The following is an 18,948-nucleotide window of genomic DNA, read 5'->3' as shown; positions in this document are numbered from 1 at the left end:
TCCCTTGCTGCTTTCAATAATTTTTCTTTGTCTTTAATTTTTGCCAATTTGATTACTGTGTGTCTCGGCATGTTTCTCCTTGGGTTTATCCTGTATGGGACTCGCTGCACTTTCTGGACTTGGGTGGCTATTTCCTTTCCCAGGTTAGGGAAGTTTTCGACTATAATCTCTTCAAATATTTTCTCGGGTCATTTCTCTGTCTGTTCTCCTTCTGGGACCCCTATAATGCGAATGTTGTTGCATTTAATGTTGTCCCAGAGGTCTCTTAGGCTGTCTTCATTTCTTTTCATTCTTTTTTCTTTATTCTGTTCCGCAGCAGTGAATTCCACCATTCTGTCTTCCAGGTCACTTATCCGTTTTTCTGCCTCAGTTATTCTGCTATTGATTCCTTCTAGTGTAGTTTTCATTTCAGTTATTGTATTTATCTCTGTTTGTTTGTTCTTTAATTCGTCTAGTTCTTTGTTAAACATTTCTTGCATCTTCTCGATCTTTGCCTCCATTCTTTTTCCGAGGTCCTGGATCATCTTCACTATCATTATTCTGAATTCTTTTTCTGGAAGGTTGCCTATCTCCACTTCATTTAGTTGTTTTTCTGGGGTTTTATCTTGTTCCTTCATCTGGTACATAGCCCTCTGCCTTTTCATCTTGTCTGTCTTTCTGTGAATGTGGTTTTTGATCCACAGGCTGCAGGATTGTAATTCTTCTTGCTTCTGCTGTCTGCCCTCCAGGTTTTGTTTTTAAACCATGCTTTAGGAAAATGTGACCAACACGTATATAAAATAAAATTATGTGTAATATTTAAAAAGTAGAACTTTTGGCTAAAATATTAATAATTCTTATCTTAATCTTTAATGATTGGCTCTCTAGAGAAAAAAGGATTTTCTTTTTCTCTTTTAGGTCCAAGAGCCTCCTGAAATCAATTTAGTTCTATACCCTCAGGGCTTGACTGGTGAAGAAGTATACGTGAAAGTGGATTTGAGAGTGAAATGCCCACCCACCTATCCAGATGTGTGAGTACAGTTTAGAAATAGCTTTGATGTGATTTCAGTTCTCTGTTTTGAAAACATAGGAACAGGTTGAAGTTAATGGTGTTTTCTCCTTCTGGCCCCTATTCCATTTAAAATTTTATTTCCTATCACTTGCATTTCATCAAAACTACATCAGCAATAGACATTTTCGTGAAACCTGTCTGCTGTTAAGTCAACTTATAGTTAGTAGTCTCTAAGATGGATGGTAATATTTGCTCCATGACTAATGTTTGCTTTCTCTGATATGTTAACTTTTGTTTGTTTAATTCTTCATAAACAAGTAAGAGGAACAATCTAGAAGAAAAAGATAATGGTGCAGTGACTATAAAAGCCTTGTGGACTTAGTTTTAAAGTATGATAGGCATTAGGACTTAGAGTAGCCTTCCAGGCCAATGGGACCTTTACTTCCTAGAGTAAAGGAGGATTTAGAGTTGCCCTGTTTCTGTGGGGGGACTGCTAACGAGTCTTCACCGGGCAGTCCCACACCCTGCAGGGCGTGTAACAAAACTGGCCTCTACCCACTAATGCCAAGAGAGTTCCCCAGTCAGTGAGACAGCCGAAAACCTCACGTATTTCTAAACTCCCGCTGAAGGTGATACTCTCTCTGGCTGAGATTCACTCGTAAAACAAAAGCATTAGCTATCAGGACTTGAGTATTCTTTTTTTAAAGTACCATGCATATTCCATGTAATCTTTCCCCAGACATTCCATGTGGAAAAGCAGATTGGCCTGGATGATGTTTTGTGGTTTGAGCTTGTTGTGTAGGAAGCCAGTGAAGGAAAGTGACAAATAAAAGGAAGTCCTGCCTTACACAGTGGGTGGTAAATGTTTGGGACTTGTTATCTTAAGAGGTGATAGAGGATATGAAAATACAGATAGGTCAAGTTGAGTTCCTCAAAGTTAGTAACCCACTTTTAGCCCAACCTGTATGCCTAGAGTAGATATAGTAGGTATTCAGAAAGTTAATTTATGCATTAATTGAAGGGTGATTAATTTTATGAAAGAAAGATAAGACAGTGCCTCTCTAGGTTTTAGTTTTCCTGACACCGTATAGGTGGTATCTTTTCTGACACCAACAGGGTGTCCAGACAATTCAATTCAATTGTGACACTAAAATTGATAGCTGGGTTAGAGGCTCAGTCCCACAACAAGACTTCAGATGCCAGTTGCAAGTCCCAGTACTTCTGATCAACTGGCTATAAATTTACAGGTTCCCATAATGCCCATGTTCGATAATTTCCTAGAATGGCTCACAGAACTCAGGAAGGCACTTCACTTACTATTACCAGTTTATTATATAGGATACAACTCAGGACCAGCCAGATGGAAGAGATGCTTAGGCCAGGAATGTGGGGAGGGGCGCAGAGCTTCTTTGCCCTCTTGACATTGACTGATGTCCTCTGGGGGGGACACAGTCACCCCTGGTTGAGAACCACTACTTTAGAGAACTCGTCAGGTAAATCTTGATGTGTCCACTTGGTAAAAATATTATTTAAGAAACAGCATGCAAATGCTTAACAAAAAGTTAAAAAGTAAACATTATAATATCAGCTACATAAAATTATGAATTATGTAGCAAAGGCATAAAGAGAACACTGGAAATTTTAAAGCAAGTTTAATTAGTGTTGCAGATGAATTTTTCACCATTCTGTTAATATTGCTATATAATGACTGCTTGATTTTTTTAAAAAAAATTATGTAAGTCTTGACTTGGGGAAACATTCCTATCTTTTGAGATGATATGGGGCAGGAAAACTTTCCTTTTCTGCAAAATAGTCCGTGATGCCACTGTGAGAGAGAGAATCCTGGATTGGCTGGACCACACATAGACTCAGTAGTCTCTCTCAGATTTCCATCTATCCAACTAGATTGATGATTGTAGCAATCTATCATACTGAAGCATTGAGAGAATCCATAGGTAAGTGAATAGTAGAGGCTTTGCGAAGGTAAAACGCCATGAATTACTCAGAAATGCTTGGTGGGAAGTGATGAATCATCTTCTCTTCAAATGAAGCCTACTTAATCTCAGAGTTGTTATTAGATGTGTATTGGTTGGAAATAAGAAGGACCCCAAGGGCTGGTTGTACTTTCCTTGGGTAGAAAGTGTTAACTCTTAGTTGTGCTCTATAGGGATGAAGAGGAGAGTGTGGTAGGCATCCTTGGAAGAGCAGAGTTTGCAGAGTGTGCATGACTAGATTTATGCATGAGTAAGTGAGCTCGTTTACAGCAGAATGAGTGCCTGGGACACAGCATGTTGTAGGAATACTAGATAGATCACTGTGGCTCCATCTCGCCTAGTATTCTTGTCCTGCTTTATGCCAGAGTGCACTAACGAGCACAGAGCATCTGGACTCTGGCAGGTGAGCCGTCTGAGTAAACTGACATTGAGGGGCAAGCCAGGATGGAGCGCTGCCATACAAGGGAGCTCATAGTGAAGTTACTAGCCTAGAATCACACACAGAGCTCGAGTGATTTTTTAAAAGGCAATAGATAGTAATTGATGTTAAAAATTTAAATCAGGTTGTAAAGGTGAAATCACACAGAGGAGTTGGGGAGACCCCTGATCGAGCCCCAGTATGTCTGGTCCTCTGGGGGATCAGGGCACCTGACTGCCCACACTGACGACTAGCCAGCCCACTCCTGCCCCCACAGGCTGCAGGTGCCTCCATGTTGAGTACCGTGTCAACAGAGTTGCTGGGGTAAAGTTAAAATGCTTTTGAGATGAAAAGAAATGTTGCTGGGGGTACAGAGAGATTCACAAATGAGGCCCTTATGAAATCCCCAGGCCCCGAGCTTGGAACTTAGCAAATATTAATGCAAATAATCTGTACTTCCTAGAGTAACTGCTTTTTGTTTTTTTCTTTTCCAGAGTCCCTGAAATAGCATTAATGAATGCCAAAGGTCTGTCAAATGAAACTGTTAATTTGTTAAAGTCCCGCCTAGAAGAAGTGGCCAAAAAACACTGTGGCGAGGTATGATTTGTTAAACTGGAATTATGAGAGGATGGTAAAACTCTCGTCATGTTCAACAGTGTTTGCCTTCTGGCCTTTTCTTTGGGTTAAAGGCTTTCCCGTTTCACCTCAAATCTAAATTTCACTAGGATGTTTTGGTTTTTATTGGTATCTGCAAAGGGGAACATTGCTGTTTGTATTTTTTTAATTAACGGTATTTATGAATTACAAATTGTAGAGTGTATATAGATAGTACTGTTGCTTAAGAATTCTTCTGGAAGCACTTTATATGAACCTGGCCACTCTTTTTGCACACTTTGGACCTGACATCATGACCTCATCTTGACTTCAACCTTTATGTTGGAAAATGTTTGCAGACAAGTGATTTCTCACCAAACTTTGCCACCTCTCCACTTTTCATATCAGAAAGACTGTTTTCCTTCTCAACAATTAACAATACACTCTCCTCCATCAATGTCCCTTTTATACCTGAGCATTTGCACCTAGTTCAGTACTGATTCTTTTTTATTTCTGTGACATAAGAGTCTACATGAGCTCCCCCTTGGGTGGCAGAACTCTCTCTGGAGGGCTAAGCTAGGTGACTTCTTAGGGCAGAGTATTACTGTGTGTATTAACTCTGTGTATACTGTGTGTATAATTACTGAGAGTATTATTATCTCTTAAATATAATCTATTTCCTCACTTTTGTATAAGATCACTCAGTGTTTTTGCCTAGCTAGCTCATGCTTAACTATCCCATCCTATAAAAAGTAAGAAGAGCTAAGTAAGGGCTAACCCTAGGCCTCCATGTCTATGCTGGACCGCTAGGAAAGTGCCTGGACAGTTTTTTACTTGGATTCTATAACACATTGAGTCACAGCCATCTAAGTTGCGTTTCCAAGAACTTCAGTGATTGTTGTAGTATAGAAAGTGACTGTATGATAGCCAGGTCATGAAAGCAACCTAAATGCCCATCGACAGATGAATGGATAAAGAAGATGTGGTACGTATATACAATGGAATATTACTCAGCCATAAAAAGGAACAAAATTGGGTCATTTGTGGAGACGTGGATGGATCTAGAGACTGTCATACAGGGTGAAGTAAGTCAGAAAGAGAAAAACAAATATTGTATATTAATGCATATATGTGGAACCTAGAAAAATGGTACAGATGAACCGGTTTGCAGGGCAGAAATGGAGACACAGATATAGAAGACAAACGTATGGACACCAAGGGGGGAAAGTGGCAGGGGGTGGGGGTGGTGTGATGAATTGGGAGATTGGGATTGACATGTATACACTAATATGTATAAAATGGATAAATAATAAGAACCTACTATATATAAAAATAAATAAAATTCTAAAATTTAAAAAAAAAAAGTGATTATATGAAAAACTGAAACCGTTTCCTCTAAGATCAGGAACAAGACAAGGTTGTCCACTCTCACCACTATTTTTCAACATAGTTTTGGAAGTTTTAGCCACAGCAGTCAGAGAACAAAAAGAAATAAAAGGAATCCAAATCGGAAAAGAAGTAAAGCTGTCGCTGTTTGCAGATGACATGATACTATACATAGAGAATCCTAAAGATGCTACCAGAAAACTACTAGAGCTAATCAATGAATTTGGTAAAGTACCAGGATACAAAATTAATGCACAGAAATCTCTCACATTCCTATACACTAATGATGAAAAATCTGAAAGAGAAGTTAAGGAAACACACCCATTTACCACTGCAACAAAAAGAATAAAATACCTAGGAATAAACCTACCTAGGGAGACAAAAGACCTTTATGCAGAAAACTATAAGACACTGATGAAAGAAATTAAAGATGATACAAATAGATGGAGAGATATACCATGTTCTTGGATTGGAAGAATCAACATTGTGAAAATGACTCTACTACCCAAAGCAATCTACAGATTCAGTGCAATCCCTATCAAAGTACAATGGCATTTTTCACAGAACTAGAACAAAAAATTTCACAATTTGTATGGAAACACAAAAGACCCTGAATACCCAAAGCAATCTTGAGAAAGAAAAACAGAGCTGGAGGAATCAGGCTCCCAGACTTCAGACTCTACTAAAAAGCTAAGTAATCAAGACAATATGGTACTGGCCCAAAAACAGAAATATAGATCAATGAAACAGGATAGAAAGCCCAGAGATAAACCCATGCACATATGGTCACCTTATTTTTGATAAAGGAGACAAGGATATGCAATAGAGAAAAGACAGCCTCTTCAATAAGTGGTGCTGGGAAAACTGGACAGCTACATGTAAAAGAATGAAATTAGAACACTCCCTAACCCCATACACAAAAATAAACTCAAAATGGATTAAAGACCTAAATGTAAGGCCAGACACTATAAAACTCTTAGAGGAACACATAGGCAGAACACTCTATGACATAAATCACAGCAAGATCCTTTCTGGCCCACCTCCTAGAGAAATGGAAATAAAAACAAAAATAAACAAATGGGACCTAATGAAACTTAAAAGCTTTTGCACAGCAAAGGAAAACTTAAACAAGACGAAAAGACAACCCTCAGAATGGGAGAAAATATTTGCAAATGAAGCAACTGACAAAGGACTACTCTACAAAATTTACAAGCAGCTCATGCAGCTCAATATTAAAAAAACAAACAACCCAATCCAAAAATGGGCAGAAGACCTAAATAGACATTTCTCCAAAGAAGAATACAGATTGCCAGCAAACACGTGAAAGGATGCTCAACATCACTAATCATCAGAGAAATGCAAATCAAAACTACAATGAGGTATCACCTCACACCAGTCAGAATGGCCGTCATCAAAAAATCTACAAACAATAAATGCTGGAAGGGGTGTGGAGAAAAGGGAACCCTCTTGCACTGTTGGTAGGAATGTAAATTGATACAGCCACTATGGAGAACAGTATGGAGGTTCTTTAAAAAACTAAAAATAGAACTACCATATGACCCAGCAATAACACTACTGGGCATATACCCTGAGAAAACCATAACTCAAATAGAGTCATGTACCACAATGTTCATTGCAGCTCTATTTACAATAGCCAGGACATGGAAGCAACCTAAGTGTCCATCGACAGATGAATGGATAAAGAAGATGTGGCACATATATACAATGGAATATTACTCAGCCATAAAAAGAAATGAAATTGAATTATTTGTAGTGAGGTGGATGGACCTAGAGTCTGTCATACAGAGTGAAGTAAGTCAGAAAGAGAAAAACAAACACCGTATGCTAACACATATATATGGAATCTAAAAACCAAAAAAAAGGTTCTGAACAGCCTAGGGGCAGGACAGGAATAAAGACAGAGAGGTAGAGAATGGACTTGAGGACACGGGGATGGGGAAGGGTAAGCTGGGGCGAAGTGAGAGAGTGGCATGGACATATATACACTACCAAACGTAAAATAGATAGCTAGTGGGAAGCAGCCACATAGCACAGGGAGATCAGCTCGATGCTTTGTGACCACCTAGAGGGGTGGGATAGGGAGGGTGGGAGGGAGACGCAAGAGGGAGGAGATATGGGGATATATGTATATGTATAGCTGATTCACTTTGTTATAAAGCAGAAACTAACACACCATTGTAAAGCAATTATACTCCAATAAAGATGTTAAAAAAGAAAGAAAGAAAGAAAGTGATTGTAGCACAGTCTGGACAAAAAAATAGGCCTTGGGAATTATTCCAAAGTTCTTTCTAGTTTAAGTCGTTTCTAGTGTAGTCTAATGTCTAGCTGAAAAATAATATGGAGTTATATTGAAAATTCAGCTACATAATCCTCTGGTTTCTTGGATTCATGATTTGTGATTTTTTTGAAAAATTTTTTGCTGTATTTTATTTTATTTTATTTTTACAATGCAGTATTATTAACTGTAATCACTATGCTGTACATTAGATCCCCAGAACTTATTTATCTTATAACTGGAAGTTTGTACTCCTTGACCAACATATCTCCCCTTTTCTCCCACCCCCTCGCCCCCGACCCCTGGTAACCACCATTCTAGTCTCTGTTTCTTTTTTTTTTTAAGTTATTATATTTTATTCTATTTATATTAGTTTAATACTTTTTAAATTTAACAAATGAATTAATGTATGTCAATGCTGTCTTACAGGTAGAAAAACCAAAATATCAAACCACCGAATAATATCTCAAGAGTACATGTTTTCTTGGAACTTGAGCCAAAATTGAAAGTTAGGGGTCGCTAACACTCTAGTTACTACCTCTGGCTCCTAGGCCATGCAGACGACAAATACCACAAAGCTGTTCTACTTTGAAAAACTAATAATTATGTATAAATACTTTAGTATTATTTATAAGTTCAAGTAAGGAAGTGTTCAGTATTCGTAAGGTTCTCTATCAGTTATCTATTACTGTCTAACAAATTTTCCTAAAATGTAGCAGCTTAAAACAATAGCACTTTTAGTCTTTGTTTCTGTGAGTTCAGCTTTTTTATATTCCACCTGTAAGTGATATCATGCAGTATTTGTCTTTGTCTGACTTGTTTCACTTAACATAATGCCTCAAGGTCCATCTGTGTTTTGCAAACAGGAGGATGTCCTTTTTCATGGCTGAACAATATTCTGGTGTGTGTGTGTATCACATCTTCTTTATTCACTTATTCGTTGACACTTAGGTTGTTTCCCTAGCTTGGCTATCGTGAATAATGCTGCAGTAACATGGGAGTACAGATATCTCTTCAAGATCCTTTGTTTTCATTTCCTTTGAATATATACTCAGAAGTGGGATTGCTGGATCATATGGTAGTTCTATTTTTAAGTTTTTGAGGAACCTACATACTGTTTTCCATAGTGGCTGCACCAATTTACATTCTCAACAAGAGTGTACCTGGGTTCCTTTTTCTCCACATCCTCGTCAACACTTGTTATTTGCTGTCTTTTTGTTGATAGCCATTTTAACAGGTATGAGGTGATAACACATTGTGGCTTTGATTTGCATTTCCCTGATGATTAGTGATGTCGAGTATCTTTTCATGTGCCTATTGGCAATTTGTATGTCTTCTTTGGAAAAATGTCTATTGTGTTCCTTTGCCCGTTTTTTAATTGGATTGTTTGTGAGTTTTTTGGGGGTTTTTTGTTTTGCTTTTTTGGGGTTTTTTTGGCTGCGCTGGGCCTTTGTTGCTGCACGCAGGCTTTCTCTAGTCGTGGCGAGTGGGGGCATCTCTTTGCGGTGTGTGGGCTTCTCACTGCAGTGGCTTCTCTTGTTGTGGGGTGTGGGCTCTAGGCACGTGGGCTTCAGTAGTTGTGGCTTATGGGCTCTAGAGCGCAGTAGTTGTGGCATGCAGGCTCAGTAGTTGTGGCATGCAGGCTCAGTAGTTGTGGCTTATGGGCTCTAGAGCGCAGGCTCAGTAGTTGTGGCGCACGGGCTTAGTTGCTCCGTGGCATGCAGGATCTTCCTGGACCAGGGCTCGAACCTGTGTCCCCTGCACTGGCAGGCGGACTCTTAAGCACTGCACCACCAGGGAAGTCCCAGATTGTTTGGTTTCTTTTTTTTTGCTACTGAGTTGTATGAGTTCTTTATGTATTTAAATATTGACTCCTTATCAGATATATGATTTGCAAATATCTTCTCCCATTCTGTAGGTTACCTTTTCATTTGTTGATGGTTTCCTTTGCTGTGCAGAAACTTTTTAATTTGATGTAGTCCCACTTGTTTATTTCTGCTTTTGTTGTCCCCCCCACCCCCCTGCCTTTTTTGGCTTTATTGTAAATTATACTTTTTATTTTGAGATAATTATAGATTCACATGCAATTGTAAGAAATAATACCAGGAGAGCCCAAGTACCCTTTACTCAGTTTGCCCCAATAGTAACATTTTTGCAAACCTGTAGTGTAATATCATAACCAGGACATTGACATTGATACAGTCAAGATACAGAATAGTTTCATCACCACAAGATCCCTAATGTTGCCACCTCCTTACACCCCTATGCCCTCCTTGATACCTGACAACCACTAATCTGTTCTCCATTTCCGTAATTGTCTCATTTCAAGGATGTTATATAAGTAGAGTCACAGTATGTGACCTTTGGGATTTACTCCCCCTCCCCCCACCACTGCAGCATGATTCTGTGGAGACTCATCAGATTGTCACATGTATCAATAGTTGTTACTTTTTATTGCTGAGTAGTATTCCATCTTATAGGTGCACCACTGTTTGCTTCGCCATCCACCAGGTGAAAGACATCGGAATTATTTCCAGTTTGAGGCTATTAAAAATAAAGCTGCTGTAAACATTTATGTACAGCTTTTTGTGTGAACATAAGTTCATTTCTCTGGAATAAATGCTCAGGAGTGCAGTTGTGGCTGTATGGTACTGTGTGTTCAGTTTTTTAAGAAACTGCCAAAATTTTCTAGATTAGCTGACCACTTTATATTACCATCAGCAATGTGAGTGGTCCAGTTTCTCCACATCGGTGTCAGCATTTGATGTTGTCAGTTTTCTATTTTATCTATTCTAATACAAGTTGTGATGGTTAATTTTATGCGTCTGTTGGCTAGGCCATGGTACCTGGATATTTGGCCAAACATTATTCTATATGTTTCTGGGAAGGTATTTTTTAGATGAAATTAACATTTAAATCAGTATACTTTGAGTTAAGCAGATTACTCTCCATAAGGTGGGGGGGCCTCACCCAGTCAGTTGAGGGCTTTAAAAGAAGAAGACTGGCCTCCCTGGAAGAAGGAATTGCCAGGAAATGCCCTTGGGACTTGAACTGCAACATCAACTCTGCCCTGGGTCACCAGCCTGCTGGCCTACCCTGCAGAATTTGGACTTATCAGCATCTATAATCACATGAACCAATTCCTTAAAATCAATCTCAATCAATTTTTCCCTCTCCCTCCTCCCTTCTCTCTCTCTCTCTCTCTCTCTCTCTGTCTCTCTCCATACACAGTCGGCTCTCCGTATCTGTGGGTACTACATCCGTGTATTCAGGCAACCATAGATCGAAAATATTCAGAAAAACAATCCAGGAAGTTCCAAAAAGCAGAACTTGAATTTGCTGCCTGCCAACAACTATTTACATAGCATTTACATAGTATTTACAGCTATTTACATAGTATTTTCGTTCTTTTAGGTATTGTAAGTAATCTAGAGATGATTTAAAGTATACTGTGGGAAGATGCGCACAGGTTATGTGCAGATACTATACCGTATATATATGTGGACACATACCCCTTCTATTTGGTTCTGTCTCTCGGGAGAACCCTGACTGATACAGATGCATACTGAGAGGTGAGGCAGAGCGGCTGCTGTAAATAAGGAGGTCAGGAGAGGCCCCACCAGGTGACATGTGAGCAGAGGCTGAGAGAAGCAAGACGATGGACTGTGTAGATTTGGGAGAGAGGGGGACAAGAGCCAGTTTGGAGACTAGCTCTTATTTACATCCAGTCTTGTATGTTTTATCAGATTTATACAGAAAATGCTAGTAAATTAAATAGATTAGCAAAAGAAAAACCATCCACCGCTTGGCTCCTGGCTCCTTTCTGGTGTAGAAATGGTTTCTCTTTGACGTGATGGAAACTGCCTTCTTTAACCAGCTTTCCTTAAAAGAGCTTTTCACAGAACAGGTTGCTTCTTAGACTCTAGACTAGTGTTTCTCAACTGTAAATCGAAGTATATCCAGTGAAAGCCACAGCTTCTAGTACAATAAAAAATACAGCTTCCCCCAACAATAGCTGTGGTTTCTCCCTAAGAGAAAGGTGAACACCAGGCAAACTATTTATTCTTGTGTACAGTGAATTCTGTTACTTTTTACCACCCTAAGTCCTTTTAGAAACAATAATTTTTAATCTGCTTCATTGTAATTGAGGAAAAAGAAATTTCAGAGTGGTGGTCCTCATCTGCAGAAGGAGCTCAGCACTCTTGACCTCTTTGGGGTTGGAATAGTTGGTCAGTGTGGGGTCCCAGAAACCCTTGTTCTGTTGATTTACCAACCAAGCTATGGTTTATGATTTAGGGGTTGGGGAAAGTGGCTTCCTACATTCACATAGGATGTCTGAGAGGGGAGCCTTTTTCCTTCTGATACTGTGAATGCTTCCCTAAGTGGAAATGAAATGCTCTCTAAGTATTAATTAGCCTCCTACTGGCCCATTACTAGGAGGGAGAGAGTGAGGCCTTTAAGCGTTTGCCTCTGTACCCCAGTAGGATGTTTTCAGTATGCTGTATGGATGGATGAAAGCTCTCATGTTAGCAATGATTATTCTCTGCTCAACTGTCATTATGTAGGCAGGTTTTCTAGTTGGGAAGGTAGTCTTTACTTTTATGCAGTCTTAAATATTTTACCAGGTTTATTTATACAGAAAAATATTTTATCGGATTTATTATACAGAAAATGCTAATAAATTGAATAGGATTGCAAAAGAAAAGTGAAGCTTTTTATTTATCTAGATAGTGATTTTTCTTGATAGCAACACAATGAGGTGAGTGCTATAAAAGCTTTTTCCTCCTGTGGTTGCATCCTAGACCTAATTTAGAACGTGTCACATCAAAATGAATATCACCATTGTGAGTGGGTCTCGGATGGCCTGCATGTTTTTCTGTAGTCTTACCTTTGGGCCCTGCTTTGCGTCACTTGACCATTTGTGGTTGATTTCCATCCATGTGTTTAGGTGATGATATTTGAACTGGCTTACCATGTGCAGTCATTTCTCTGCGAGCACAACAAGCCCCCTCCCAAGTCTTTTCATGAAGAAATGCTGGAAAGGCGGGCTCAGGAGGAGCAACGGAGACAGTTAGAGGCCAAGCGGAAAGAGGAAGAGGAGGTGAGACCCTTGTCACCGCGGTGTCCAGCCCGGAGGTCTGCGAGCTCCTATAGGTTTTCCTCCGTCTCTACCTACTCACTTACTGGTATTTCTTTAAGTTTTGCTCAGCATTTGATCCAAGAACCATGGATTCATGTGAAAGGAGGCCCTAAGAGTAACCAAGAAATAAATACTATGAGTGATTCCCTCCCAACAAATATCAATGCTACCCCTAGAACCCTTAGTCCAGGTCTTTAAATAAAAGAAAAAGGAAGTCGGTTTAACCAAACTTCTGGTGCTCTTTCTGTGCTTGTAAAGCTGTGCAGGAGTTCAGAGGCTATTATCTTCTTCCCTCTGTGGGACAAGTATCTCATGCCCAAATGAGTAGCCAAAGCCAGAGACTGAACGTTTTTTTGTTCACTAACCATTTGTACTTTTTCTTTATTTGCATACGGATGTATACTGCTGTGTTATTTTAAAAATCCTTTAATCAAAGTTAATACATGTATCTAAATTTCCTTCCTGATTTTTAAGTTTTTTTTTTCCTTCTATTTAGTCTTTTAATAAACTTATCTAGAACTTATTTTGGTGTGGGTTGTGAAAATGAGGGTCTGAGTTTTTCTTTTTTTTTTTCCGCAGTCATTTTCCTAACCCATTTATTAAGTAATCATTCATTCTTAAGTGATTTGTAATAATTCCTTTAAAGTGTATTTTACCTACTCATTTATACTAAGTTCTACTTGTGAATTATCTCTTGTGTTCAATTCATCTGTTTTTTTCTTGAGTCTCTACCGCACTCTTGAATTATTTGTATCTTTATAACATTTGACTGTCTAAGTCAGGACCCCTGTCCCTTCATCCTTCATTCTTCTTTTTTTTTTTCCCCTCGGCTATTCTCACAGATAAGTTATAGGATTGCTTTCTCAAAATCAAAACAAAACAAAGCCTGTGGGATTTTGAGTAAAATTGCACTAAACTTATGTATTCATTTAGGAAGAATTAACATTATGACAGTATTCAGACTTCCTATCCAGGAATGTTTTTCCATTTATTTTTATCTCTCAGTGAGGCTTTTTAGTTTTCTTCCCTTAGGTGTTGCAATTACTTGTAGGGTTTTGTTTTTCCTGCTTTTCTTAGGTTCTTAGTCCTGGTTCTTTTTTCCTGCTTCATTTTGTTCATCCTTTACTTATGTTAAAACTTTGTGAGTTCCGTTCATTTTTTTCTCAATATTTATTTATTTGGCTGTGCCAGGTCTTAGTTGTGGCACGAGGGATTTTTTTTTTTTTTTTTTTTTTTTTTTTTGGTTGCGGCATGCGGGATCTAGTTCCCTGACTAGGGATCGAACCTGGGCCCCCTGCACTGGGAGCACGGAGTCTTAACCACTGGACCACCAGGGAAATCCTGGTTCCATTCATTTTGTTACTGCTTATCTCCTATTTAACTGCGTAGCCTAATTATCATTTAGGGTTTAAAGTTCCCTGTTGTCATTGTTCTTAGGCAGACACATTTTTACTAGAAGATAAAGATATTTAACAGTCTTGTTTTGGTGTCCTACTATAACTACCTGTAAGTTTTGGGTATGCTTTTACATTTTATATTATTGCTGTAATAGTTTTTGGTGAGTTTCTCAATGGTTTTGATATTTATAACCTGGAATTTTAGGGAGCTCATAAAAAACACTATTTTTCTCTACCTAAATTCAGAATCATTTGAGTAATAGCTACATGAGTCAAATGGATAGAGATCAAAATGCCACTTTTAATACTGAGAAAACTGATTGGGGAATGCACCTGAAGGTCTGTGGCTTGTGGGTGTGCACCCAGCTCAGCCCACCTCCACCCGGCGGCCTGGCCGACAGTAGGCGCAAGTGCGTGTTCTCTGCAGACAGGCAGGTATCAAAGAGGAGGGGCTCAGTCAAGTGTGGGGAGAAGTGAGCGGCCCATGGTGTTGCTGCAGTTAAATTCCCTCCACATTGGGAATCCCCTGGCGGTCCAGTGCTTAGGACTCCGTGCTTCCAAAAAAAGTCCCTCCACATAGAAATGGGGAGTAAGTGTCCCTCCCCACACAGTCTTCACACCCATTTAAGTGGGAAGCCTATTGCATAAGAACTCTGATAAAACTGACGTAACTACAGTTTGTACTAAGGTTCTAGATATTCAGATCTCTTAGGAGATGAGAGCTTGAATTACTGAAATTCAAAAGATTTTTTGTGATTTCAGAATTCGTATGTTGTATGGGTTTCAGAGATCAGCATTTGATGGCAGTATGATTTATTTCAGCAACGTGAAATCCTTCATGAGATTCAGAGAAGGAAAGAAGAGATAAAAGAAGAGAAAAAAAGGAAAGAAATGGCTAAACAGGTACTCTAGCAATTCTGCCATACTCAAATAGTTTACATTTTGCTAAACATAAAATCTTTTTATTTCCATTGATGATATTTGAATTATTGTATCTTTATAATGTTTGAATATCTGAGAAGTCAGGACCCCTGTCCTTCCTTCTTCATTATTCTTTTTCCTTCATTATTCTTTTTCCCCTCCTTTGTTAGTATCAGTAGTAAAGCTTAAAATGAAACACTAAAAAGTCCCCCAAATATCATTCATTATATATTTTAGATTCTCCAAATAAGTAGCAAAATTTAGAGTTGTATGTTATCTGTAGATGACTTAGGCTTACGTAACTACAGTAGTTTATCAAAAGAGTTGAAGGAGAGAGGAGATTGAAGTTTTGATAATCAACCCAGACTGGAATTATTAATACTTGGAAAACAAAACTATTTGTTCATACAGAAGAGTGAATGGAAACCACATGGATCTCCCTGAGATTTCATTCAGTGATGGAAAAGAAGGATTCAACAGAGCTGGTTTAAAAAGCAGGGGTGGAAAACGATAAAGTCCTTTTTCCTATATTTTTCTGAGTCCAACTCAATCAAAAACCAGCTACACATGTTTGGAGAGATCCAGAGACAATTTTGCTCATTCTCTTTTAGAGAAGTATGGCATTAAACTTAAGGGAAGCAATGAGGTGCTGTGGGAGGAGGCACTGATGAACAGGTAAGCAGCACCTGGCTGAAAGCTTTGGCTTTTTTACTGCCTGGCTCTGCGACCTTGACAGATGACACTCTCTGAGGCTCATTTTCCTCACCCCTTAAGACGGCACAGATAACGCCTTCCTTTCTGTCTTATGTAATTATTCCCACAGATAAATGTACTGCCCTTTGTGAACGTACAAAGCTGTATACAAATTTAAGGTGATACTACTGTTCCCACCAACTCTCCTATCTTACATCTGATCTGCCTTCCTGTCACTCACTCTGGTCTCTCCTGGTCTGTTTGTTTTTTACAGTGTTCAAAATAGTTTAATATTGGAGTCAAGATAGATAACAGAACAATACTAATTCTATCAATAGACAGAAGACATAATCCAAACATAGACTCCCTCCACCCCATGTATATATAACTGATTTTTTGACTAAGGTACAAAGATAATTCTGGAGAAAGGATAGCCTTTTCAGCAAACGGTACTAGAACATTTTTTTTCTTTTCTATTATGGTTTATTACAGGATATTGAATCTGCTCTCTCTTTGAATGCCTCCTTCTGTTCATCTCTTGTTCTTCCTAAATTTTCATGTATATTCCATGATTCTAAGCATTTTCGTTTATAAAATTCACATTCTCTGGCCTTCGGTTCTTGAACCAGTACATATTTGGACATTAAACTTTTAAAAGTTGAGTTCAACTTTATTGCACTTGAAAACATTCAGCTTAAATAAGATTTGCATTCTCTACATATTTATAATTATGTACCATGATTGTCTTCCACTTATGACTTACGTCTAAAGTAGGTTTTACTTTTCTTTTTTTAAGGAACGTTTAGAAATAGCTAGTTTGTCAAACCAAGATCATACCTCTAGGAAAGACCCAGGAGGACACAGAACAGCTGCCATTCTACATGGAGGCTCTCCTGACTTTATAGGAAATGGTAAACATCGGACCAACTCCTCTGGAAGGTCTAGGTAAGTCCCTGAGGTTTCTGATCTGGAAGGATGAAAGATGTAGAAGAACTAAAACAACTTATAGCGAAATTTGGTGGAATTGTCACATGATAGTTCTAATAACTTTTGCAGAGCCTGTATATCTTAATATATTAGTTAGCAATATGAAATAAAAGTTTCATTTAACACTTTCCAAGTATCTTTCATGAAACCAGTTTTAGGGTTCATTCCCTTTTATAACAGTTACAGCACTTCACAGTCTTGCCTCCAGTGCAGTTTGATCTGACTTTTAATGATCTAATTATTCAGTAAGTGATTTAAGAACTTTTCTCTGTCAGAATCATCATCCAGTCAGATTTCACACTGTGTGTGTTTTCAGTCTGTAACTCCCTAGGTAACTCCCTAGGTCCCACCACAGATGTGGGGAATACTCCAAAACGGGCACGGGTGTGGGAGATCCTTTACATGAGGACGGGAGCCCCAGTTTGCTGTCAGGGCTGTCAGGGCTCCTCTCCCTGTTGCTACTGAGGACACTGGGCTTACCTGTTACTGCAGGTGGGCTCCTGGGTTGTTCCCTGTCACCAGAGATGATATGAAAGATACTATCTCTTCCTCCACATCCTTTTCCACTAAAGAATTGAGACTTTGCTGTGACCCCCTGTGGACCAGAAAGGAATTTTAGTACAGAATCCATTTGTGAGTAGGTGGGTGATTAAGTAGTATAGGTATTATAATTCAGCTTCTTTATGTGTTTAAACTATCTCTTGTGAGAATCTAAGCAGCACTTAAAACCAACATTTTCTTCTATAAAAAACATTTTAGGTACCAAACTAAAAGCTTATATAATCTTTTGGGTTACAGTTTGTTTATATGAAGGAATCATTTCAGTTCTTTCCCTAATTATCTACTTTTTAAAAAAATCAGCTCAGAAATCATTTTGATATTAACATTTAACCACCTACTGTTAAGGTAAACTAAGTCTTTTCTTGAATGCAGTTTCTGGTAACAATTCCTTTTTAAGGTTATAACTCCTTGCACCAATTTAGATTGTTTTTGCAACTGGGCTTCCATTAGGCAACATAGTTTGAAGTTGTCAGAATATTTCAGTAGGAAATAATTGACAGATTCCTACTGTGTTAGAAACAGTGGAAATAAATCAATGCCATGAATAAGGATGTATAAAAAACAATTTTTTTTAGTTTAAACATTTCCGTTTTTGCGGCTAACTGTAAACAGTGGGTCCAAGATTAGACTTGGCTTTTGAGATCAGAGATTATTAGCAAGTTTATTCAAGGAAGGATGGGAACTTCTCTCCCTCCTTGACATAGGTAGAACTTTTCATGTAGTGCTTGTAGAGGGCCATTTGTATGTCTTGGATAGAATGTGACATTCCATGAGCATCCAAGAAGAAATCATTTCTATGTATTGTTTGCCAACATTGTTGCACAAACCTGCATGAACTCTGGCACTATGTTGGCTACCGACTAGAAAAGAATAAATCTTTCTTAAAGTATAGTTCACATGCTTCTTCAGTTAAGAAATAAAAAGTCCTTGATATACTGAAGTACCTCAGGGCATACTCTTGATTCTTTTTCTTCCTTGCTATTCACTAGTCTTTGAGTTGGAAAGCCAAAGGAAAGAAGCAGAGTGTTCCATTTTATTCTTTCAGTTAGTAGATACATTTGATAGGGTTAGTAGAGATGGCCTTGTCATCACTATTGTCAGCAGGCATTATTCGAATTGGCTGTGACTAAAAACAATACAATCTAGAACCAGATACTTAATGAGCACTTACTAAAGGTCAGACACCTTTCTGAGTCCTGGGGATTCAATAAACAAGATCAAGAAGGACTCTGGTTTCATGGAGCTTATATTCTAGTTGGAGGAGACCGTCCATAAGCAAGCAAGAAAATGTCAGATAGTGACTAGCGCTCTGCAGAGAATTTAAGTAGGCTGTCTTGAAGAAAGACCGGATGGCTACTTTAGATTGGGTGTTTGGAGGAAGGAGTCCAAGGATTGGATCCTGAGTGACAGAAGGACAGTGGCTTTCGACGGGGGCAGGGCACGGATACTGGATCTGGATGATGGAATGGAGCCAGCTGCTTGGGTAAAGAACAGGCGGTGCAGAAGGCCCGAAGCCAGCCTGGCCTTGTCCTGCCCAGAGCTCATCAAACAGGGCAGTGTGGCTGCAATG

The 18,948-nt window shown here is 38.8% G+C and overlaps 1 protein-coding gene across 2 annotated transcripts in view; it reads left to right on the top strand.

The window, feature by feature from the left end:
• EIF2AK4 (eukaryotic translation initiation factor 2 alpha kinase 4) overlaps nt 1-18,948 on the top strand; it is a 107,013-nt gene that overhangs the window by 11,485 nt on the left and 76,580 nt on the right. For both annotated transcript variants that reach the window (XM_061180527.1, XM_061180528.1), the window contains exons 2-6: nt 898-1,010; nt 3,898-4,000; nt 12,628-12,780; nt 15,039-15,119; nt 16,627-16,775. In XM_061180527.1, the coding sequence (XP_061036510.1) occupies nt 898-1,010; nt 3,898-4,000; nt 12,628-12,780; nt 15,039-15,119; nt 16,627-16,775 (599 nt within the window). The remainder of the gene's footprint in view (nt 1-897; nt 1,011-3,897; nt 4,001-12,627; nt 12,781-15,038; nt 15,120-16,626; nt 16,776-18,948) is intronic.

The sequence above is a fragment of the Eubalaena glacialis genome, chromosome 2, assembly GCF_028564815.1.
Source record: "Eubalaena glacialis isolate mEubGla1 chromosome 2, mEubGla1.1.hap2.+ XY, whole genome shotgun sequence".
Lineage (NCBI taxonomy): Eukaryota > Metazoa > Chordata > Mammalia > Artiodactyla > Balaenidae > Eubalaena > Eubalaena glacialis.
The sequence above is the reverse complement of the archived record's forward strand: the minus strand, read 5'-3'. Positions and strand labels throughout refer to the sequence as shown.